Source organism: Astyanax mexicanus, chromosome 13 (assembly GCF_023375975.1).
Source record: "Astyanax mexicanus isolate ESR-SI-001 chromosome 13, AstMex3_surface, whole genome shotgun sequence".
Classification (NCBI taxonomy): Eukaryota; Metazoa; Chordata; class Actinopteri; order Characiformes; family Acestrorhamphidae; genus Astyanax; species Astyanax mexicanus.
Genome location: NC_064420.1, coordinates 37,001,545 through 37,026,916, shown reverse-complemented (window position 1 = coordinate 37,026,916; position 25,372 = coordinate 37,001,545). Strand labels below are relative to the sequence as shown.

Sequence of the window (25,372 nt, the reverse complement as noted above, 5' to 3'; positions counted from 1 at the left end):
GCAATCTGAGCTCAGATGACAGATGAAGCTTATAAGCAGAGCAATAACCCTTTCTTTCTCCTTTCACTGGGGAGGAGCGGAAACACTGAGGGCTGTTTGGAACTGGTTTGAGTTCTCTGTTGGACCCAGCTTGGCCCTCACCTTTGATCACGTTAACAAGTAGTTGGCAGCAGACGTAGGTCATGCACAGGGCACTTCCACTACCTGAGGGGAGATACTAAAAGAAACCATTCCTGTTCAGACAAGTGGAGATCACGTATCCTGAGGAGCTGTCTTTAGATCTGACTGTTTAACAGCACTCTGGCTCCCCCTACTGCCTTCATACTGCTTCTTAATATGGGATCGTGGCAGTGGAATAATGATGATTCTTAATGCATTTGCCTGAATAAATGAGCTATATATAAGATATAACTGATGAATCTGTGCTTCTGATATATGTGGCACTGTAACTTACTGTAATTAATAATAAATAATTTGTGCCAGCACAGAACACACTGCCACAACCATGATGGAAGTGCTACTGGGTTGAGAACAAAGCAGACATATGGTAGCTGCTGCTAAAATGGTCTAAAAAAATAGACAAAGCTCTGGAAAAAATAAGAAACCACTTCAGTTTCTGAATCGGTTCTCTGATTTATATCTGTTTATAGGTATATGTTTGAGTAAAATGAAAATTGTTGTCTTACTCTATAAACTACGGACAACCTTTCTCCCAAATTCCAAATAAAAATATTGTCATTTAGAGCATTTATTTGCAGAAAATGAGAAATTACTGAAATAACAAAAAAAGATGCAAAGCTTTTAGACTTCAAATAAGTTAATATCCATAAAGTTTTACCAGTTCAGAAATCAATATTTGGTGGACTATCCCTGTTTTTAATTGCAGTTTTCATGTATCTTGGCATGTTCTCCTCCACCAGTCTTATACACTGCTTTTAGATAACTTTATACCACTCCTGGTGAAAAAATTCAAGCAGTTCAGCTTGGTTTGATGGCTTGTGGTCATCCATCTTCCTCTTGATTATATTCCAGAGGTTTTCAATTTGGTGAAATCAAAGAAATTAATTGTTTTTAAATGCTCTCTTATCCAATTATGCATATGATTACATCGAGAAGCCTATATTAAGTGTGTTTATATAGGACACCTAAGAAAAAAGCTGATAAGGTCGTCAGAACAAAGTATTACGGATTTTCCCAGACTGTACCATTCAAGAGGCCTGGGGAGCTGCTGTATTTTTATTGTTAAAATATTATATTTTTTCATATACTTTCTATGATTTAAATATTTTAGCTTATCAGACACTAATTGATTATACAGCTCTGGAAAAACAATAAGAGACCACTTAAAAAGGATGAGTTTCTTTGGTTTTACCAAATTGAAAACCTCTGGAATATAAACAAGAGGAAGGTGGATGATCACAAGCCATCAAACCAAACTGAACTGCTTGAATGTTTGCACCAGGAGTGGCATAAAGTTATCCAAAAGCAGTGTGTAAGACTGGTGGAGGAGAACATGCCAAAGAAGAGATTAAAAACCAGGGTTGTTCCACCAAATATTGATTTCTGAACTCTTAAAACCTTATGAATTTGAACTTGTTTTTTTGCATTATTTGAGGTCTGAAAGCTCTGCATCTTTTTTGTTATTTAGTCATTTCTTGTTTTCTGCAAATAAGCGCCTTAAATGACAATATTTGTATTTGGAATTTGGGAGAAATGTTGTCTGTAGTTTTTAGAATAAAACAACAAGGTTCATTTTACTCAAACATATACCTATAAATCAGAGAAACTGATTCAGAAACTGAAGTGGTCTCTTAATTTTTAATCAGAGTTGTATTAAAACTTTTTACTCTTAATTTTTAGTAGTGATGGGACTGTATATCATCGCTTTTGTATATTTTTCGATTACTAAATAATTTAAACACACAAACTGTCCCTTATACTGTGTCAAAATATTTTGATGAACAAACCAAAATAAATATTTCAAAATTATCTAAAATAAACTCTTTTTACATTAACTTCCATTGAAAGTTTAAAAGCTTAAAAGTTTTTCTCTCTGCTGTAAAGTGGCTGTTTTGGAGATACTTGTTTTTCACTGGACAGCGACAATATTTAATTGTGTTTTCATTATCTAAATTCATCTGGGAACATTATGTATTACTGTTTATGTTGAAGTAAATCAATGCAGCAGATGTAATCTAGCAAATAAAATATTCAGAGAGATTTTCTTTCTCCTCTTGCTTAGTCTGAAATAGCTTTAAAGGCCAACTGCCGTCTCCTCCAGGCCACCTTCATCCTAAGAATGAAAACCCGGTAAACAAACACTTTTCTAATTAATGCATCTATTGATCACTAATTCACTCTCATGCTTACAAAAGATCATCACAGCTCACCATCCTCTTTCCATAGGAGATATATGACCTCCACTTTTCATGAGCAGAAGAATCTGAAGAGCTATTGGGAGGCGTAATAGAATAATTACTCAATGTCAAGAGGTGCAGGAAAAAAATCCTTTTTTGGGTTTTAAAGTAGTGCACAATATGAGTGCTCCAGTTTAACTGCGTTTACTGCATACCCACAGGCACAGGCACAGGCTCCGACTATATCTCTGCAATCCCAGCATAAAGTTTGAGAAAGGCGCCTGTATTAAAATGTTAGAACAGCAGAAAAGCAGAAAAGCAAAAAGGTCTGAGACCCATTTCCTGATGACTTTACCTTGATGGAATATAATTTCACAAGCAGCGATTTCTTTACTGGCCACTTAAAGACAGTAATAAATATAAGTATGAGTAATATGAGGTGTTACATGGTTTATTAGATGTAGAGAATAGATTTAAACTTATATTTAGCTGTTTTTGTATACCCTATTTCATATATGTTCATGTTTGAAACATTTTTGCTTTTTTCCAATTTCTGTGGTCACCACATGATCTGCAATGAGATGACAGTACGGCAATAACCACAAAAATATATATTATATATAATATTATAATAATATTATAATTTTTTTATATATATTATATATTTAAGAATTTATTTTAACACGGTAAGCCCCAGGTGATTCGAATTTGGGCCCTGAATCTAATTTCCAGTCCTGGATTTTGTAAATTGTAATATTCTTTTTTTATTATTATTATTTAAAAAGTGAAATATTGGATATTAATATTAAGATTATTAAATCTGCCCAGGAGGATTTATTAGTACATTAAAGAGTTTGTGTCAAAAAGTAACAAAAAGTAAATATGTATGTTTGTTGTAGAATAGTAACACTGGTGAACACATATAGCATTTACTCCCCAGTCAAAACAGTTCATATGTAGATACGTACAAAACCGCAAAAACAGCAAAATTCAGTTGACTTTATGTTTTTTGTAATGCCATTAAAACCCAGTGCAGTATGTAAAAGCATATATTAAAAGCATATATTGCTCAGTCTACAGCAGTCCAGCTTCATCCATTCACACTGAAGTTATAAGGAGTGTTTCAGCCCTGACGTTTAGTATAAAGTACAAAATGGAACAGCAACTCTGAACTGTATATAGCTGCTCCTGAGTATATGATTTAAAAGATGTGTTAAGTTATTTCTGAACATGTAAAACATTTGACAATGATCCACTCCAAGCATGAGTCAACCAAGAAGACAAATGTATTTTTATGTATTTAAAAGTTTATTTCTAATTTTCTCAGTTTAGCTAGGCCAATTGTCCCACATATGTATCTGCTACTAATGATGCCACAACACAAGGAGGGTGAAGAGTAGCACATGCCTCCTCCGATACATGTGAAATCAACCACCTCCTCTTTTTTAAACTGCTGCTGCTGATGCAGCATTGCTGAGTAGCATCACAGCACGCTCAGAGGAAAGGTTCTGATACAGCAGCTCACAGACGCCTTGTTCTAATCAATATCACCCTTTGGAGAGATGGGGGGAAGAGCGCCATCTACCTACCCAGAGAGAGCATGGCCAATTGTGCTCTCTCAGGGCTCCGGCAGCTGATGGCAAGCACCATGACAGGGATTCGACCACTCTGCACCTTAAAAGTGTTGTTTTTAACCATTTTTGTTGAGATGTAACATTCCTTATAAGCTCTCATCAAGAACCTTCTTCTGATGTTGTTATGAATGTGTGAAAGCATCTGCTGGTGCCATACCAAAAACTAACCTGTCGGTTTCAGTGATTCCAGCCTGAAGGCTGACTACAAAAGTCTTTTCAAATCCTGCTGTAAAACACATTTTAATTAATCAGTCATTCACACAATTCTGGAAGCAGTGTTTCATTTCACCCTTCAAGGAGTGCTGCTCCATGCCATCAGCTCAAGGAGCCGTCGCCATCATTGCATAATCAACAATCTGCCATCTGAACAAAGAACTTCTCTGCATTTCACTCCCAGCTCCCCTGCTGCAGAGTTAATGAATTAAGTGGGCAGACTGCCAAACTACTGGGAGGAAAAGACAGAACAAGAACGCTGAAAGTGCGACCATTTGATGAAGTCTTTCCAGTGCCTGCAGAAGCTGCCAATACACCGAGCAAACTGGTGCTAGAGACAGAGCACAGCAATCAGGCCTGCATTGTGAAGGACAAAGGATGCTTAACTGGCACTTTCTCAGCATGACCTGGCTCCTGTTTCTCCAGAACATCACTGTAGACCGACTCTCAGTGCCTTGCCTTCAGTCCTCAGCATCAACATTAGGAGTGTAAAAAATATCAATGTTGATACTTTGTTGTGCAATAGTGTATTGATTTTCAAAAACACAGTATCGACTTTTAATTATTAGTATATGTGTAAAGACAGTAAAGACAGTGGTTCATTTAGTGTTGTGTTTCAACCCCGACCACAAGATGGCAGTGTTGTTCTCTGTTTTTCCTTTCAGTTTTTTCCTAACATTTAATTTAAACAGTTGCAATTTAACACCTTAAATATATTGACTTGTAAGTTCTTGCCAATACACAGCCCCAATCAACATACTATAAAATTACTAGGGGTGGGAATCGATTACTATCTCACGATTCGATTCGATTCCGATTTTGGGGGCCACGATTCGATTCAAAATCGATTTTTGATTCAAAACGATTTGAATTATAAATATTTCTGCTTCTGGCTTATGAATCGTATTGAAAAAAAACCCTCCATAATATACACTGGTCCTGGAGCAGGTAATGTGTTACAAAAACAATAAAATGTGCAGGAATGTGGGTCCTCAGTGACAGAGGAATCACTGGGATATCACAATGACGTTAATGAACAATAAATAAATAATAAATAACACTGCTTTATTACCAGGCTACTAGCGGTGGTGTGTAGGTGACGCTGCTGGGCTGATGTGATGATAGCACTGGAGCGCTAAAGTTCAGGAGCAGCTGCTGATTAACTAGTTAATTTAAGGTCGTTGTATTTCTTCAGAAAGGGGGCAGGAGGTGGAGAAATTAATTCATATGGTCCATTCCTTAATTCCTCTGTGATGAGGAGCTGAAATTAGCTCTGATTAGCTTATTGTATTTTTCCGTTCCGCCTTAAATGCTGCAGCCCGCTGCCACCTGTAGCGTTATTTAAGGTGGAACTGGAAAGTTAGCTAGTTAGCTAGCTAACAGTTACTGAAACTAACTACTAGCGATCTTTTTTATGCTTGTTATGAAGCATTCTGCCATAAAACATTGAAACTACACGTTAATCTAATGTAATATAGTGCTTGTTCTGCCATCTTACCGGTGATTCTCAAACACCTACGCTCTGTGTTTGTCTGGAAGATCTCCAAAGGGACAAGCGCTATCCCCAGGGTTGCCAGGTCCAACAAAAATACCCAGCCCAAAATCAGTCTAAAACCCGCCCCTCAGAATCGATTTTGGGACATTTTAAATCGATTCTGAATCGTAGTAAATGAGAATCAAGATTCTTATGTGAATCGATTTTTTGGCACACCTCTAAAAATTACTCATTGAAAATTAAGAGCTAGTCCAGATAGTTTTGTTTCACACTGCAGTATAGTGAGAGCACTAAAGAATTTTGTAACATCCTGTGGACATCAACTACTTGATGATACTTGGGTTCAAGTCCCTATCTGGGTGGAGTTTCCATGTTCTCCCCGTGTCTGCGTGGGTTTCCTCCGGGGACTCTGGTTTCCTCCCACAGTCCAAAAACTTGGAGATCAGGTAAATTTGATACTCTAAATTGCCCAGAAAAAAATTGAATACTCTAAATTGATCCAGTGTATGTAAGTTTGTGTGTGTGTGTGTAAGTGTGTGTAAATGTATGCATGACTGTGCCCAGATATGGATTGGCACTCTGTGCTGGGTAAATGCTGTAGTGCCCGATGCAGTCCTCCTCCAGGTGGACGGTCGTTTCTGGTTGAGAGTACGCTGTGCGCTACTGGCTGCAGCTTCTCACCGGTGTGTGGATGTAATGTGCTTGTGTGTAAAAACATGTAAATTGTAAAGCGTCCTTGGGTTTCTAGAAAGGCTATATAAGGCTATTGAAGGGTGTGATTGTATATAAGTTGAACTTCATTCATTCATTTATAAATTTCTGTAATTGGTCCCAAAATTTGAAATGACATTCTCCACTCACTTTGGTTCATATTTTCTGTGGAGTTATGTGATCCAAAAAAATACTGAATTTGATTTTAATCAGTCAAGCCTTATGGCCTTAATGGTGAGCTTATACCACTGGTCATTTGGTTATGTGGAGCTGCTGTATCTTAAAAAAAAAAAAAAAAAAAGAACAAATTAAAGTTAATAAGAGTATGCTATGGCTACTACTCATCATTCAACCAAAGTATGAATGCACAATGCACCGCACAGCCCTTTACAACAATCAGAACATATTCTGTATCTTTTATTCTAAAATATCAAACGAAAATCACTGCAGTCTGTACCAGTTTATGGATCAAATCAAATCATTTTCATTCCAAACATCACTCTCCTTCCACTACACTTGTAAAACAAGCAGAAAGCTGCAGGACACTTTATTAGCGGCAGTCAGACAGTAGGGGTCTCTGCACGGCTACAATACGACTCCCTCCTGCAGTGCAGCACTGCAGACTGCTTCATTCCTATTCCTCCCTGAACAAGTCATTAATCTTATTGATCCTACCTCATCAACTTAAGCAGGAGCACTTCAGCGCTTTATTTGGGCAGGTCACAGGACAAACCCTTAGCTGAAGTTAAGGGAGGAGGAGGGTGTCCCCACCGCAGGGACTGGGCACAGGCCTTTATTAAAGCTGCTGGGTTATTTTTTTTGTGTGTGTGTGTGGGGGGGGGGTGTTCTTCTGCAGTGCAATAAAGTACAGGAATGGGGCTCTGGGTGATGATCACTGGGAGGGAAAGGCAGTGGTGCGAGTTTACAGTGCTGAGTGAATCACGCTGAGAGAACAGAGCAGCACTACGCTGCAGCAGAAAATGCGCACTGGGTCAAGGTCAGTGGCTCAGAGTCAGGGGAGCAGCATTAGGGCATGTAAACTAGAGGGTTGCCTGAGGGAAATGGGATAAGGTTACAGACAGGAAATGGAATAGGGTTACACACAGGAAAGGGGTCTGTAAAAACGCCATTCAAGCAATAAGTGCTGGTAATCAATAGCGTTCAGGTAAAGACAGTATAAATCAAGATAACGGCTCGTATTTGGAGTGTTTATCCTTGAAAGGGTATTCATTAGTGCGGCAGTATTGATACTAATACTGATCAGTACAATACTAATCAGTGCTGATCTTGGTATTTACACACAGTATAGGTATTGGCAATAAACGGCACTGATACCACGAGGCAGTTATTAAGGCTCATGCGTAGTACTACTAGATAAGGCTTGACTAAAGCCTGCAGAATGTCTGCAGAATAGAATTATTATGCTTCCTTGTATTACACAGAGTGATTTCTTACTCTCAGAAAGTTAGAATATTATTTAAGACCAACTGGTACTTTTGGCACTGTGGGCAGTGTGCCAAATCCTGCTAGAAAATGAAGTCCACATCTCCATAAAAGTTTCAGCAGAGTGAAGCATAAAGTGCTGTAAGATTTTCCAGGAAAACACTGCACTGACTTTGGACTTGATAAACTTTATATAGAGGATCAACACCAGCAGATGATATGTCTCTCCAAACCATCACTGATTGTGGAAACTTCACACTAGACCTCAAGCAGTTTGGACTGTGCGTCTCTCCACTCTTCCTCCAGACTCTGCTCCCTTTATTTCCAAATGAAATGCAAAATTTACTGATGATCAGTGATGGTGTTGGTCCACTGTGTTATAATATCAAGTCTAAAGTCAGTGCAGTGTTTTCCTAGAACATCTTACAGCACTTCATGCTTCCCTCTGCTGACAACTTTTATGGAGATGTGGATTTCATTTTCCAGCAGGACTTGGCACACTGTCAAAAGTATATTGGTCTATATTGGTTTCTGCTACACTAATTTTTGGGGTTTTATTAATTGTAAGCCATAATCATCAACAATAAAAGAAATAAACATTTAAATTAGATTACTCTGTGTGTAACACATCTAAATAATATGAGTTTCACATTTTGCAATGCAATGAAAGATTTAACTGTTGTGTACCTGATAACAAAAATACTAAAATGCATAAAGGGTCGGTTTTCTAGGCAGGGATTAACCATAGTCCTAGACTATACTTAACTTTGAATGGAAAACTGCATTGTCTGGAAAACTGCCCGAAAATGTATTGAAAGTTTGTTATTGTTCAGTTAAATCCACTTTATAGATGGTCCCATTTGAACTTAAATGTAAACTATATACTAAATCTAAACTATAAATCATTTATTTTTTCTTCAATGCTGGATATCATACAAAAGTACGAAAAGTGGAGGGATCTGGCACAACTTCGCAACAAAACAAGTGAACAAAACTAGAAAAAAAAACAGCAGCATTGTTTACTGGAGAATTTCTGATTTATTAAAAAAACACAAAAATACATATGTTTGTATTTTATTATATAAAAGTAGAATTTTCTTTTAAGTGCAGATTTGATGTTTTGTTTAATATGTGGCAGGAAAAAAAATCAACTTGATGTTTAACAAAGAATAACATAAAAAAAACAACCTAAAAATTATTTGTGGTGCTTATATTGAATTTCAATGCCACAAGCTACAACAAACAAACAAGCAAGCTAAAAAAATATTTCCACCCACTTAATCAGCTGTTGTTACTAAGAAATCACAAGACGTGCTCGTCAACAGCTGCGACCTGAGGGCATGCGGCAGTGTAAATAATCTCGTCTGCTCTGGCACGTCCTCGTATCTGCCCTCGCATGTTCCGCCAGCATGTTCCCAGCACACACTTCCCCTTCCCTCTGCAGCGTCATGCTTTTTATCTGAACTCGTGCTTCCAGAGCGCTTTCTGCTACAGCTAAAAGCTGCTGCTGCTGCTGCTACAGCAGAGTCTTCCTCAGTTTTGTCTGTGGGAAGGCCTGTAGTGACGGACCATCTCTCTCTGTGTGATTAAATATTTACTGTGTGTCTGTTTTAGCTAAAGCCCAGCCAAAACAGTCTTTTAAACTCCAAGAGAGAGAGACGCACTGACTTGGATGACTGGATGGCTGGATCTGATGTGCAGGGACACAGACTAGCCTGCAGGAGATTTGTGGAGCAGAAGATTTGCGGTGGACGCAGTTCAGATCTACCAAAGGGCTTCATGAATATTCAAATGAGACTGACCATAACATCAGCATTTATAAGAGACGACTAGAGAAAGGCTGTGAAACTAGTTTCAAAGTCACGGTTCCTCAAAAAGAACAAAAAGCACAATTAATCTATTGCTCAGTGTGACTTTACTGAAACCAGAAAGCGTGACATGCTCAGAAAATGCCTCTTTGTATAGAACACACACAAGCGCACTGTGTAAAAGACACACATTGCCCTTTTTGAGTGTATTTTAAGAGGAAAAGCTACGAGTTTGACCTAAATTCCTCTTGAATACGAGACTAAAATGGTAAATGACCTGGAGCGGTACTGCTAAAAAAAGATAATGCACATTATACCAGACGACAATGTGTTACAGTACAGTACAGTACACTCTGTTGTATGTGAGATAACACAGTATAAAAAAAACTATAGAAAAATAAAAAGCAATCCTTCGTCGCTGTATATGTATATGATTATTAAAACAATAACCCTGTATCTCCATTCGTTGCTTTTTTTGTGCTTTTTGACAATGTGAATCTGGCAGTTGTTCTATTTCTTGATGAATGGACCAATAGGAATGCTCCAAAATGACTTGAAAAAAAATGTTTTAAACACTGACATCCAGTTTATGCCTTAACATGCACTTCATGATCCAATTACGGCAGATCCTTGGAGTTTGTTTGGAGTAATCCGACCAAGGCGTTTATGTGTTTTTAACTAAGGTAATCAGACTCTAGTGAGTCAATAATAAGCAAAAGATCTGTAATAAAATTACAGAATAAGATGTGATAAACAAAAATCACACCATATAAAAACTAAACTTGTCTTGTCTTGTCTTATTTCTGGAAATCTGAGGATGCATTAACTGAGAAATACGATTACAGGAGCAAAATCTGCAATAAAACAAATTTTTGGATGCCGTTCTTTTATAAAATGTTTGAATAGTCAAATATCTGCAGGAATCCACCCCTAATCGGATTGTGAAGTACAAGCGAGCGCTCTCATTGAAAGCTAAGAAGGTTTTTCCCCCCTCTCTTCAGAGATACAAGGTTTTTGTGGGCGAGCGACGATAATTTATTACAGTCTTTGTACAGTTAAAGGAAGACATGCTGCATTATCCAACCCTGTTTAAAAAACAGAACACAGTTCCACTGTAAGCAGCCCTGCATATAGTAAAATGTGCAGAGTCAGGGGGGGGGGGGGGGGGGGGGGGGAAGGGACGAAAATGATGAGGTGTGTGAACAGCGGCTTTACAGTACATCTGCCGTTTTGGTCACTAAATTATGAATGACCTCTGAATCCTCGCGTCCCTGAGCCAGAGATTTGATTCCCACAGAAAATGAACTGGAAAGAAAAAAAAAAAAATTATATATTTAAAAAATAGACAAACATCTGTGTCGGCAGCAGCATAGCAGCATGCGAAACACAGTGGAGTGGCTCGCTCTGAAAGTGCCGAGCTACAGCGCTAATATATAAAGTGCACTCGGGCTCTGGGGCCCGAATCATGTGACGACTGCAGTCTTCTTTAATCCCCGAAGGCACTCGGTGAAACCAGTAGAAGGTGGAGTTTAAAAAGGTGGACTTTACCACCTCACATACACACACACACACACACACACTCACTCACATATACATACCGGTACCTATAGTACATGCACACTCATTCTCACTCTCCTTCCTCCCTGCGGAAAGCAATGATGTCATCACTTCACAGATCAGCAACCCTGCTGCAAAAGGCCACTGTCTTGCAGCACTGCTCCGCTCGGTTAAATGTGGTAGTAGTGGTGTTCTGGCCGAGGCACTGAAGGTCAATGAGACACTAGTGGGCTTTTTTTTGTGTTTTAAAGTTTAATCCCCCTCCTCCTCCTCTTCCTCCCAGGTGTGGGGGCTGCTGGGCTCGTCCGTGTGCGTTTGGGCCGTGCGCTGGGACAGCGTGTCCGAGCTGCTCTGGGATCCTCGTGAACGGCAGCAGAGCACGGCGATGAGTCTCGCGCGCACCGGCCGGGTGCACAACACAAACATGATGCAGTTGGCTGCTCCCTGAAAAGTGTTCCCGATTCCCTGCATGAAAACAAAATGCAAAGCAGAGAAGCCATTTATTCTACTTTCATTAAAATAGAGAATTTTCTCCATTCTAAAGCAAAAAAAAAACAAAAAATAATAATACTTATGTTAATAAAAGCCAAATTTATTCATGTTAATCCAGTATTATTTGTTCTTTATTAAAATGTTAAGCCTTAAGTGGAGATGTTTTACACTTTCCACCCTAAATATGGATAAATATAAACCTACAAGTGAACAATCAGTACAAGAATAAGTATGATTTTTGCAGCCAAAAAACAAAAAGAAAAATATAACAATTATTTTTGTGTTCTGCTCCAAACAAGATGAGGTATTCTGTCACGTGCTAGATGTGCATTTGTTTGGCCTGCAACCTTGACAATGAAGCTCTAATTGGTCAGTCTCATTTCAACACTTATCAATTTTATAACTGTGTGAAAAAAGAACAAACAGCACGCTCAGACTGTTTAAATATTTCAGTTTTTGACATGTGTGAAAGGCATCATTATTTTAAGCCTGTTTTTTTTTTTTTTTTTTCAAACCTTGTCACATTTTTGTCTGTAGAAATCTGACTCAGTGCGGACAGGCACTTAAATATAAATATGAATAAAGCTGGATAGTATAATAATTGATTTAATGCTAAGAGGTGTGTTGGGGGATGCTGAGAGAGCGAGTGCAATTAAGCTTTTTGGTACTGTTTGTTTATCTTTAGTATATCATATAGATAGGTGGAGATAATTTTGAAACTAAACATGGTTTCCAATTATTATATTTATGGCGATCCGTAAAAGCAGAAATATTACAGCAATATTGGTGCGTCTCTAATACAGCTCTGGAAAAAATTAAGAGACCACTTCAGTTTCTGAATCAGTTTCTCTGATTTTGCTATTTATAGTTATATGTTTGAGTAAAATGAACATTGTTGTTTTATTCTATAAACTATGCACAACATTTCTCCCAAATTCCCCAAAAAATATTGTCGTTTAGAGCATTTATTTGCAGAAGATGAGAAATGGCTGAAATAAAAAATAAAAGATGCAGAGCTTTCAGCCCTCAATTAATACAAAAAAAAACAAGTTCATATTCATAAAGTTTTAAGAGTTCAGAAATCAATATTTGGTGGAACAATCCTGTTTTTTAATTACAGTTTAATGCATCTTGGCATGTTCTCCTCCATCAGTCTTACACACTGCTTTTGGTTAACTTTATGCCACTCCTGGTGCAAAAATTCAAGCAGTTAATTTTGGTTTGATGGCTTGTGATCATCCATCTTCCTCTTGATAATATATCAGAGATTTTCAATTTGGTGAAAATCAAAGAAACTCATCATTTTTAGGTGGTCACTTATTTTTTCCCCAGAGCTGTATATGGGATTTTTTACATCATCTCATCTGCAAATACCTAACTTATGAAAATGTAAAAGAACAAAATGTTTTGACTGTCTACACATATACGAGAGGCTTGGTAATAAGCTTAAATCTGGATCAGGCACACTGAGGGAGGAAACAGTTAAAACTCTTCAGGGCAGTGGATCTCTTCAGGACTGCAGTCCAGCAGCGCTCACAGACAGTACCATCACTAAACACAATGACACCACATTAAAACATCTGACTTTGTTAGAGACAACATATTACACAGCACATATACACTAAAAAAGAGGTGTTTAAAAGTGAACATGCTGCTATAAGTAAATGGATATATAAATCGATCAGGCTGAAGATCTTAAAGTCTTAAACTCACATGTAAAATTACCAGCACAGGGTTCTGTCTGGCAGGTGAGCCGGTGAGCAGGAGCAGGAAGCGGACGGTGCTCCACATGCGCAGGGCGATGAAGATGATGGGAATGAGGGTGAGCTTTCTGTCTGCGATGGAGGACATGGACTGGGATGTGGGGCTAGTGGCCAGGATAGGCCGGTACTCTGAAAGGGCTGCATGCTTGAAAAGGGCAGAATGGAAAAGAATAAACATCTACACATTAAAACCTTGGCTTATCATACAATATTTGGATATGACCTGAAACATTTCTGCTGAAATTAATACTGCCCATTGCCCACTGAATTCTTAGCAACGAAAGCCAATTTATGTGAATGAGCTGACATACCAGCATGTTTTATACATTTAGTATAGTTAAAAATATTTATTACAATTCCAATGTCTAAATATCATTAATGATTAAAAGTTTATTGCTCTTTAAAACTAATATGTAATTGTGTACTGCAATTATTTTTGTAACAATACAGCTCTGAAAAAATTGAGACCACTTCAGTTTCTGAATCAGTTTCTCTGATTTTGCTATTTATAGATATATGTTTGAGTAAAATAACCATTGTTGTTTCATTCTATAAACTATGGACAACAACATCAAATAAAGCAAAGAAAACAAGTTCATATTCATAACGTTTTAAGAGTTCAAAAATCAATATTTGGTGGAATAACCCTGGTTATTTTATCACAGTTTTCATTCATCTTGGCATGTTCTTCTCCACCAGTTTTACACACTGCTTTTGGATAGCTTTATGCCTTTACTCCTGAAGCAAAAATTCAAGCAGTTCAGCTTGGTTTGATGTCTTGTGATCATACATCCTTCGCTTGATTATATTGCAGAGGATTTTAATTTGGTAAAATCAAAGAAACTCATCATTTGTAAGTGGTCTCTTACTTTTTCCAGAGCTGTATTTTGTCTAATGAAAACTGGTGCATGTTACAGGCTCATTCTTGAGGTTTGTATCTAATAAATAAATTATTGAAATGATAACACGAATCATAATAACACTCAGTCTCTGAGCAGATGTTTAAATACAAATTAATTAGGAGCATAGCCAATTAGTTTACAAGGCCATATTTAGCGCTGTAACTAGGGCCCAATGATTTCTGCTATGAGCAGAATACAGATGGAATCACAATTGAGTATTAAAAATAAATTCAGATATATAAAAAGACGAAAATCCTAAAAATCTGAAAAGAAATCTGGAAAGAAAAAAGGAAAAAAAGATATATGGGGGGAAAAAAATGATTTCATAAGACCCTAGGTAACAAACTGCACTACACTGTTCAAAAATCTTCACAATAGCTTAACTATTATTATACAGTAAAATAAGTTTATTTGGTTTTAAACCAATACTAATTTTAGATAATTTGGATCCTTTATATTAGTTATTTTATTATAAGCTACTCAAATGGTAGCTGATGATCCAAGAAAGGCAATAAAATAAGATAACACCATTCATTTTATAAGCATGCACCACAATATCTCTCAAATGTTACACTACAGAGCCAGGGTTGAAACTACCTCGTCTAAATAATACATTCTGCACACTTGGCCAGGTCTTAAATGCCTTGCTGCAATGCATACACCGCTACATTAATTTAACAGAGGCATGTCTGCATTCAGAAAACCCGACTCGTCACACATGGCTTGATTTCCATTCTGAAAAGAAAAGCAGATGTAAAAGGAGAAGGCTTACTGCTTTGTGGATGTGGATTTTGATGAGGATATAAAGGACAGGAAGCGTGAGATAAGCAAGGAACTCCCATATCTTGCCTGTCAGCAACATCCACAGCACGTGATCATCTTGCTGAATGCTCACCCAGCACCAGCCTACAGAAACCTCAGACGCATCGTAGCCTATCTTCTGCAGGGCCAGAGCTGCTACTGTGATGGCAAGAGGAACACCCCAACTGAAATGAGAAGAAAAGTAACAAAATTATGAGATACTACATAATATTAGGGAATATGTGAGTGTTTTAAGAGCTTTTAACATGGCAAGAGAAAAAAAAACAATGGCAGAAAAAAGGAAACAATAGGGATGCACAGTAGGGGTGGGAATCGATTACTATCTCACGATTCGATTCGATTCCGATTTTGGGGGCCACGATTCGATTCAAAATCGATTTTTGATTCAAAACGATTTGAATTATAAATATTTCTGCTTCTGGCTTATGAATCGTATTGAAAAAAAACCCTCCATAATATACACTGGTCCTGGAGCAGGTAATGTGTTACAAAAACAATAAAATGTGCAGGAATGTGGGTCCTCAGTGACAGAGGAATCACTGGGATATCACAATGACGTTAATGAACAATAAATAAATAATAAATAACACTGCTTTATTACCAGGCTACTAGCGGTGGTGTGTAGGTGACGCTGCTGGGCTGATGTGATGATAGCACTGGAGCGCTAAAGTTCAGGAGCAGCTGCTGATTAACTAGTTAATTTAAGGTCGTTGTATTTCTTCAGAAAGGGGGCAGGAGGTGGAGAAATTAATTCATATGGTCCATTCCTTAATTCCTCTGTGATGAGGAGCTGAAATTAGCTCTGATTAGCTTATTGTATTTTTCCGTTCCGCCTTAAATGCTGCAGCCCGCTGCCACCTGTAGCGTTATTTAAGGTGGAACTGGAAAGTTAGCTAGTTAGCTAGCTAACAGTTACTGAAACTAACTACTAGCGATCTTTTTTATGCTTGTTATGAAGCATTCTGCCATAAAACATTGAAACTACACGTTAATCTAATGTAATATAGTGCTTGTTCTGCCATCTTACCGGTGATTCTCAAACACCTACGCTCTGTGTTTGTCTGGAAGATCTCCAAAGGGACAAGCGCTATCCCCAGGGTTGCCAGGTCCAACAAAAATACCCAGCCCAAAATCAGTCTAAAACCCGCCCCTCAGAATCGATTTTGGGACATTTTAAATCGATTCTGAATCGTAGTAAATGAGAATCAAGATTCTTATGTGAATCGATTTTTTGGCACACCTCTAATGCACAGTGATACTGGAATCATATTGGGACCTGTTTAGAAATTTTTTTTTTTTACTGGACAGATTTAGATTTTAGACTGGAACACTATTGGGCTACACTGGCACTACAGTGACTGTTTTATTTTACATTGCATTAATCCAAAAGGAGGTGGTGCTTGCTTAACATTTTATAAATACAGCCTTGCTCTGTAGCATATAACTTCATTATTAATACCTTTCTCCAAAAAAATCTTTGTGAGTGTAGATTCGGAGCACAACCCTTCGAAAAGGCAATGTTAAATAATAAAGATGTTTTAAAGTTGTTTTTCCATCATATAAAAATTGTTAAGTAGTCACAAGCATGAGAAACTAAAGTGTGGCCCACATACAGGCCCTTAAAAGGTCACTAGGTTAATGCAATTTTCCAATATGATTCCCATATGAGTCTGATATCACTTATTACTTTTGAATTTCCTAAATTATGTTAAAATCAGTACTAAATTATTGAAATTAAGCATAGTTATAAACAAAAAATAAAGTTCTTTTCACCTCTTCTATACATCAAACCAGAAAGGGAAATAGGGAAACTATCCATCTCTATATCAAGTTTGTCCTTTTCATATTCAAGTCATCTATCTATCTATCTATCTATCTATCTATCTATCTATCTATCTATCTATCTATCTATCTATCTATCTATCTATCTATCTATTGTCTATCATTGTCTATCATTGTCTGTCTGTCTGTCTGTCTGTCTGTCTGTCTGTCTGTCTATCTATCTATCTATTTAACCTCATACAGTATCTATCTATCTATCTATCTATCTATCTATTGTCTATCATTGTCTATCATTGTCTATCATTGTCTATCATTGTCTATCATTGTCTGTCTGTCTGTCTGTCTATCTATCTATCTATTTAACCTCATACAGTATCTATCTATCTATCTATCTATCTATCTATCTATCTATCTTCTTTCTTTTTTCATGTTCAAGTGTCTTCTTTTAATCATTGTCTGTCTGTCTGTCTATCTAACCTCATACAGTATATATCTATCTATCTATCTATCTATCTATCTATCTATCTATCTATCTATCTATCTACTTTTTTCCATGTCCAAATGTCTTCTTTTAATCATTGTCTGTCTGTCTGTCTGTCTATCTATCTATCTATTTAACCTCATACAGTATCTATCTATCTATCTATCTATCTATCTATCTATCTATCTATCTATCTATCTATCTATCTTCTTTCTTTTTTCATGTTCAAGTGTCTTCTTTTAAGCATTGTCTGTCTGTCTGTCTGTCTGTCTATCTATCTACTTTTTTCCATGTCCAAATGTCTTCTTTTAATCATTGTCTGTCTGTCTGTCTGTCTGTCTATCTATCTATCTATCTATTTAACCTCATACAGTATCTATCTATCTATCTATCTTCTTTCTTTTTTCATGTTCAAGTGTCTTCTTTTAAGCATTGTCTGTCTGTCTGTCTGTCTGTCTGTCTGTCTATCTATCTATCTATCTTCTTTCTTTTTTCATGTCCAAGTGTCTTCTTTTAATCATTGTCTGTCTGTCTGTCTATCTATCTATGATCAACTTTTTCATCTACAATCAATCTTTTCCATGTTCAAGTGTCTTCTTCTGATCATGATCTCTTTATCTATGAATAAATAAAATAGAAAACAGTTATTTCTCAGGACAGAAGAATAGTTTACCTGATCAGGTGGAAGTACAGCACCAGGCTGTCAGCCAGCCTCTGACTGGCCTTCACTATCAATATGTACAGGTAAATGGCGATGGCCACAGTCCAGAAGAAGGAGCTGGTGTTGGCGAAAGTGGAGATGGCTCCTTGCGCAATGCAATCCCTGGTGTTGGAGGTGAAATCCTTCAGAACTCCATAGAAGTAGGAGAGGGCAGACAACAGGTCTGAGACTGAGAGGAACACCAGCAGCTTTCTGGGGGTGGTTCTCAGGTCCCTCCATGTGGCGTAGGTACATATGATCAGGAGAGAGCCGAGGAACGAGAACACACACGATAACAAAATCACCACCTGCTCGTAAACATGGACTACTGTCCCTTCAGCCTGCTCTCCCACCGCCATAACTACTTTCCCCTCCGTACAGCAGGCCTAGCTACCCCAGCTGAACTTCCTCCCATAAGACTGGACCATCAGACCGCTTCATTCCGCGCTCAGGTTTCTCCAGCCGGCTAACAGCCCACAGCCAGGCGGGCTTTAAGCTCCAGCAGAGCGGGGAGCACAGCGCCAGCGGCCGCCATCGAGATCTCAGGAGCCTGGAAACAGCAGGTAAACAGGAGTTATGAGAAAAAAGACAGAGAGAACCCCGTTCTTCCTCTCTTCACACTTCAACAAACTTTCACCAAACACTTCTCAAACAACATGGAGGTGTGATCTCCTCCTCCAATGGCCCTCAAACTCCTCCCAGTTCCAGTTTCTCCTCAGGAGAAGCCTTCCTCCATTCCTCCCTTCCTTCCTCAGCTTAGTTACATTAGCTATAACCCAGTTCCTCCAGATCCTCTTCTTCTAATGAGAAACTGAAACAAAACTGAAGCTCATTTTACACTGTTTTCACTTCGTCTTTGGGTCTTTAATAAAAAAAAACACAGGGGTTTAAACCAACAAGAGGTTCAAGCACACCCACATGAGCCCTGTTTAATAGTCATTTAATCTGAAATTATTTCCAATTTGTACATTTAACAGACTGACATATTAATAAATGGCGATTGTTTGTAAGGAAAAGTTGTTGATAAGACTGGAGTATTATTTCATGAATCTGCAATTAAACTGAGCGACCGTTAGATGGCGTTAAATGTGAACTGATAAACCAAAAAGCAGGATAGATAGATAGATAGATAGATAGATAGATAGATAGATAGATAGATAGATAGATAGATAGATAGATAGATAGATAGATAGATAGATAGATAGATAGATAGATAGATAGATAGATAGATAGATAGATAGATAGATAGATAGATAGATAGATAGATAGATAGATAGATAGATGTATTTCCACGTTTCAGGACATGTCTCTGATTGGTAAGTGATTAGATTTTTACTATAATATGAAGTTTACTTATTATTAAAAAAAACTATAGGGTATACATTTTGCATAGTTGTTCAGTCTTTTTAGTTTTTTTGAGGTTAAACTAGAAAGAAATGCTAGGAAAGCTAAAAAGGCTAGGAAAAAGAAATGCTAAGAAAAAGCTACCTAGCATAGCTAGAAATGCTAGGAATGCTAAAAAATGCATAGCATAGCAAGAAATGCTAGGAATGCTAAGAAAAAGCTACCCAGCATAGCTATAAATGCAAGGAATTCTAAGAAAAAAAAAGCTAGCTAGCTAGTATAGCTTGAAATGCTAGGAATACAAAAAAAGTTAGCTAGTATTTGCTAGAAATGCTAGGAATGCTAAAAAAGCTAACATAGCTATAGAAATGCTATAAGTTACAGTTTGGGGATGTTAACTGTTTTCTGTCTTATCAATCATTTTTTTCAAAATTAAGAATGATAGTTTGGTTGGTTTTACTGCTCAGCTGTATTATAAACTATCTTCATAAACCATTGCTAATTTTTAAATAATCATAACAACTGAGGGAAAACAATTGATTCACTTTTGTGTTTCATGAAAAATGAAAAAAAAAATAATAATAAAGTTTTTTTTTGTGATTATTTTAGGAGGGGAATTGTAATGAAACAGTCAACACACCTTAACATAGACTTATTTTAAGGTCAATATGGTTGTTTTTCGGGTGCAGTTTTGGTGCATATTGTGGCTATTTGTGGCTGTGCAAGAATGGTAGCAAAAGCACAGGGATGCCAGTTATTTTGTCCCCACTTCCCTCAGGAACGCAACTGCTTTCAGTTAAAAAAAAGAAAAAAGAAAAAAGAAAAAGGACTGCTGCTTTAATATTCATATTTTTTTCCCACTATTCACAGTACTGTCAGCATTCGTCCTTTTTATAGTTGCAGATTATCTGATTGATATTTTTCCTTATTATTTATTTCTAGGTTTTTGCAGCATAACTACTGTACAATTTTTATATTGACAGCATTCCAACTACAAGTTGTTTGGTATAATTGCGTGATGCAATTATGTTTCGACGATACAAATACTCTTAACACATCACAACCAAAACATGAGGTACCATATCATCCACACTGGCATAGTTTCTTAGAAATTAAGATAGTAAATAGATATATGAGTCACTACTACTTTTACAAATATACAAAACGATTTGTATATAATAGAAACATGCATATAGTAATTAATTTTGAAAAACATTACTGTACAGAAGTCTTATTGCAAATAATATGTACAGCTCTTAATCTGGGAATTATGTATTTAGCTGTTTTGTTTATGTTGTTAAGCATTTACCAAAAATTTGATAAAATTCAAATTGAGAAATAAACAATACATTGTGATCGTATGTGTGCATTTTAAACCTTTTTCACAGTGCTGTATATAAAATAAGCATTAAGAGAGAAAAATAGAGAAATATCAGATGTGGCAGAATGATGAATGGAAGACAGGCAAGACTGTACAGTATATAGAACAGTGCAGCAATAATAAAATAAAAGTAATATCTTATATATGTCTTACGTCATAAAGGAGCTTTTGGAATCCTGCTGATTTTATTTAAATGATTACAGTCTGTAATCTGTGATTATTAAGTTAAATTATTTAAGTGTTATATATATAAAAAGTGATTTCAGTGAACATAGTGTAAGTGGTACCGGAACGCATGGCCAGGACTCTGGTGTGTATTAGTGTATTATAACCCCTGGAGCCCTTTAACACAACATGAGCATTTAAGCAACACTTCATAAATAATAGAAAGCAGCATTAGTGAAAGTCTTGAGTAGGCTACTGAATCGCATTCTCTGGATTGGAAATAAATAGGATTAAATTACATTATCTTTATTGTTTTAGACAATCGGTCAGAATCTATTTTTTCTTGGCCTGTGGGAAGATCAGCAGGGGTTTGCTGGTTTCCAATTGCCAGAACATTGATTTTGCAGTTTTGCTGATGCATTGGAGGGGAAAACTCAGCCTCCTTGTGTTATTACCTTCAGTGCAGTGCAGAGCATCAGCACGCACACACACACACACACACACACACACACACACACACACACACACACACACACTCTCACAACTGCAGTGTTCTATCTTGCTGTGCTCTGCAGCAAATGCATCATCACTTCTGAGAGAGAGAGAGAGAGAGAGAGAGGGAGAGAGAAATCAATGCTTTGCCTTGTTCCACTCCAGAGTAGTCCACATATTTCTGCCCAGTGTATGTTAAGTGTACTCTGTAAAGCTGTAAATTCAGCCTTGTAGTGGCTTTGCTCTCTCTCTCTTTTTCTCTCTCTCTTTCTCTCTCTGACTGTATGACAAATCCTAACCCTTTAGATGTTTGCATGCCTGCGTTTTCATGGTAAAGCCTCTCTACATCTATACATTCATCCTAATGCTACACCTCCACCTGATACAAGCTCTCCGTCCTCTCCATTTATAGCCCCACGAAAAAAAAAAAACTCTGCTTTATGCAGAATCTTCTGTACCCCAGAGCCATGCCAGAAATGGCCTACTCACAGTATTGCAGTATTGTGCTTTGCTCATTTTCTAGCAAACCCGTTTTCTTTTCTAGTTCAAATATTTAATTCTGATCCAAACTTTTTTTGTGTAAATGCATGCTGGCTAAGCTAAGCTTTAACATGAGTCATTTTCAATTTAAAAATCTAAAAATCTAAAAATAGGTTTTTAGGCTCTTAAACACTACTCAAACGCAGATTTAAATTGGATTCTTTTTTTTTGCCTCAGATATCCAATCTATCCTTTTCTGTTAAGATCAGCCCGATACTGATTTAAATCAGTAACAAGGTATTTATTATGACTAAGAAGAGCAGGCTGTAACACTTTGTCTGCTTTTCTGTTCTGAACTAATAATTTTGAAATCTAAGATGGCTGCATTTATATGTATTTAATTCAGAATGTAAATTCCATGAGATATAACATTTGCTTAGAAAATATGCCTGCTATTATTTTAATATGTATTATATACTAAACATTATACAAAAAGAAATCCTTTTTTATAAATTATACTGTACTTAACTGATCAGAATTTTAAGGTAAGCTGTGTTTTACTGTGCAGTATATAAATACAGTAAAGAAATCTGAAGTATAATTTCTTTCAGAATTTAAAACACAGTGTGCGTTTCACACTTCATAAATCTTTTACACTGAATGGTACCTATGCCGCTGAACTCTATTCATGTTTTTGAACCTAGTACCTTTTTTTACCGTTTTCAACTGTAACAGGAATATCAGGGGAAAAACAATGTACGCAGCATGTCTGGGAACAAAATAGCATAGGGCAGCATCTGCATGTATATTTTTGACTCCAAAAGGCATATACCAGTTGGTGCAGCATATGTTTAATGTATGAGGTCCTGTTGTAATGTCTTTGCCTTCAGGAACTCTTGCCTGGTATTAATTATGGTATTAATTACAATCAAATTTATGAAAATAAATAGAAAATGTATAACAGTATTAAGATTTTGCACACTACTTGAGACATCTCCACCAAAGAATATTCAATATAAAAAATGTTGACTTAAATATTAAGTCAGTGTTTGATTAGTAAAATACATTAAGCTGTTTTAATTAGTAAAATGGTTTTCTTAACTTTAGATACAATATAGTTAAGAATGTTTGTGGACACACCAAAACAAATGTATTCAGTGACTGTTGTAGCTGAGTACAATGCACACACAGCTTATCTGTACCTGTAGAATAAAGTATCTGAAGTATCACCAGTAGAATAGTGCTCTCTGGAGCAGATAAACATTAACCTAATGGCGCAATAAAGCATCCCAGCTCTGAGGTGTGGAGCAGTGGAGCAGTGGAACTGTCTTCTCTGAAATAATGGGGCTCCATTCAGTAGTAGATGCAGATTTCATTTTCCAGCAGGACTTGGCTCTTGTTCACACTGCCAAAAGCACCAATACCTGCTTTAATAAGCACAATATCACTGTGCTTGATTGACCAGCAAATGTGCCAGACCTAAACTCCATAGAGAATCAAAGAAGTATTGTTAATTGGAAGATGAGAGACATCAGGCCCAGCAATGCAGATGAAATAAAGGCTGTTATCAAAGCAACCTGTCCTTCTATAACACCTCAGCACTGCCACAGACTGATCGCCTCCATGCCACACATATTAAGTGCATATACTGTACATACTTTTTAGTACGCCAACATTTATGTATTACAAATCTTTTTTTTTTAAATTGGTCTTTTATACTATTCTGTTTTTTTTTTAGATACTTACTTTTGGGTTTTGATTAGCTATAAGACATAATTATCATCGTTCAAAGAAAATAAACACTTGAAACAGATCACTTGAATCAATATAATAATATAATCAATATAGTGTACAAGTTTCACTTTTTAAACTAAACAAATGAATGTGGTGAAGGCTATAAATGAGTGAGATGTTCAATCAGCTTTGACTTTAGAATCTGGGCTTCCTTGTTTCAAGTACGAACACATGAGAGCCATAAAATGATTTCACCATCAAAAGTCCCCCTGACTCACCGGCCAGCACTGCTGTTCATACTTTCACAACCTGCTGCCATACAGGAAAACCTATGTGCACAGTGAACCAAATCTGAGGAAATTCCACTTTACTGCTCACATGAGTGACTGTAAAGAATGTTCACAGTTCATATGACACAGCTGAGAACGATCCTCAGTGACAGCGTCATTCGGAACCACTTGGGTTACTGAACCACAATTTAGACATTAAAAGCACAATACTATACATTGATTAAGCTTAATCAATGTATTCTTGTTTACACAGAAACTTTACTTTTAATTAAAGTGTTGGATTTTTTACATTCTGGACCTGGACTACCCAGTTCTGTGTGTTTACATAGTTTATATAGGCTCTCCGGTGGGTTTTGCATTTTACAGACACTGACTATAAGACTAGGTCAGTGGCTGAACTTCACTTATCTTTATTTTATCTTTATTAACTTGTCATTATTTTAAAACATTTCTAACTGTTGTTTGTCTTATTGCCTTGCAGTGCTGTTAGCCATTTAGAGGCGATATGTTTGCATGTATGAATATTCATGAGCAAGAGCCGAAATCCTATCGTTTCTCTCCCTCACTCCTCCACGGGACTAAAGCAGCATTTTACCAGATCACCGGAGCACAAAAAACAGCTCATATGGCATTCATTCATACCAGAGACCAAAACTAGATATTTTAAAATTTATGAAAAAATGATAGAATGAGACCTTTAATGTTATGTATTAGTGTATATGGGTGTCTAGAAAGACGCTATAGCGTAACTTTATTCCTTCATTTCTAAACCGAATCAGTCGACAGCGTGTGAAATCAGTTTAAATGTTCAGCACCTGCTCCACAGGCCAGACATGCTGACGCTGTCAAATCTGCCATATTATACCAAATTGGCTGCCATTCACTGCCACGAGTAGCTGTGGCCTTACTAAGTTCTGGCCAAAGAGCAAAAGATAGCACCTTTCCCCAGATGAATTCAAGGATTTACGAGAGGACAAGTATTTTAAACTGATGTAGGCTTAACCCAGGACTAGTTTAACAGAAAATCAGATCATATTCTAACTAAAATCATTAAGATTACCACACAATACAACTGCACTGAGACAACAAGTTCCAACCCAACAAAGGAACTGAGAAACAACTGAAGCGTGGCTTCTCAGAAAAGCTGCTACGTTGAGGGTGTATTAAATCGATCAGCTGTAGGTGGTTGATTTAAAGTTCAGACCATAAGGCCCACACTCAGAGCAGTAAACGCTAAAGGTCGGTTTTCCAGACAGGCATTAAGCCTAGTTCTGGACTGTGCATTCACTTTCTTTTTCCATGGAAAATTTCTACTCAGAATGCTTA

General features: G+C 37.1%; 1 protein-coding gene and 1 long non-coding RNA gene across 2 annotated transcripts in view; one reads left to right on the top strand and one right to left on the bottom strand.

Annotated features, from left to right (window-relative positions):
• Positions 1–9,054: 9,054 nt before the first annotated feature.
• On the bottom strand, positions 9,055–18,909 carry gpr157 (G protein-coupled receptor 157). Its single transcript, XM_007246292.4, has 4 exons — positions 18,134–18,909; positions 15,148–15,361; positions 13,424–13,618; positions 9,055–11,683 (listed from the first exon to the last, which is right to left on the bottom strand). Exons 1-4 carry the CDS (start codon positions 18,517–18,519, stop codon positions 11,471–11,473), a joined length of 1,008 nt encoding a protein of 335 aa, XP_007246354.2. The 5' UTR covers positions 18,520–18,909; the 3' UTR covers positions 9,055–11,470.
• The window catches only part of LOC125780561 (uncharacterized), a 44,382-nt gene continuing 37,642 nt past the window's right edge, over positions 18,633–25,372 (top strand). The window contains exon 1 of the long non-coding RNA XR_007423793.1: positions 18,633–18,723. This is a non-coding gene — a long non-coding RNA (uncharacterized LOC125780561). The remainder of the gene's footprint in view (positions 18,724–25,372) is intronic.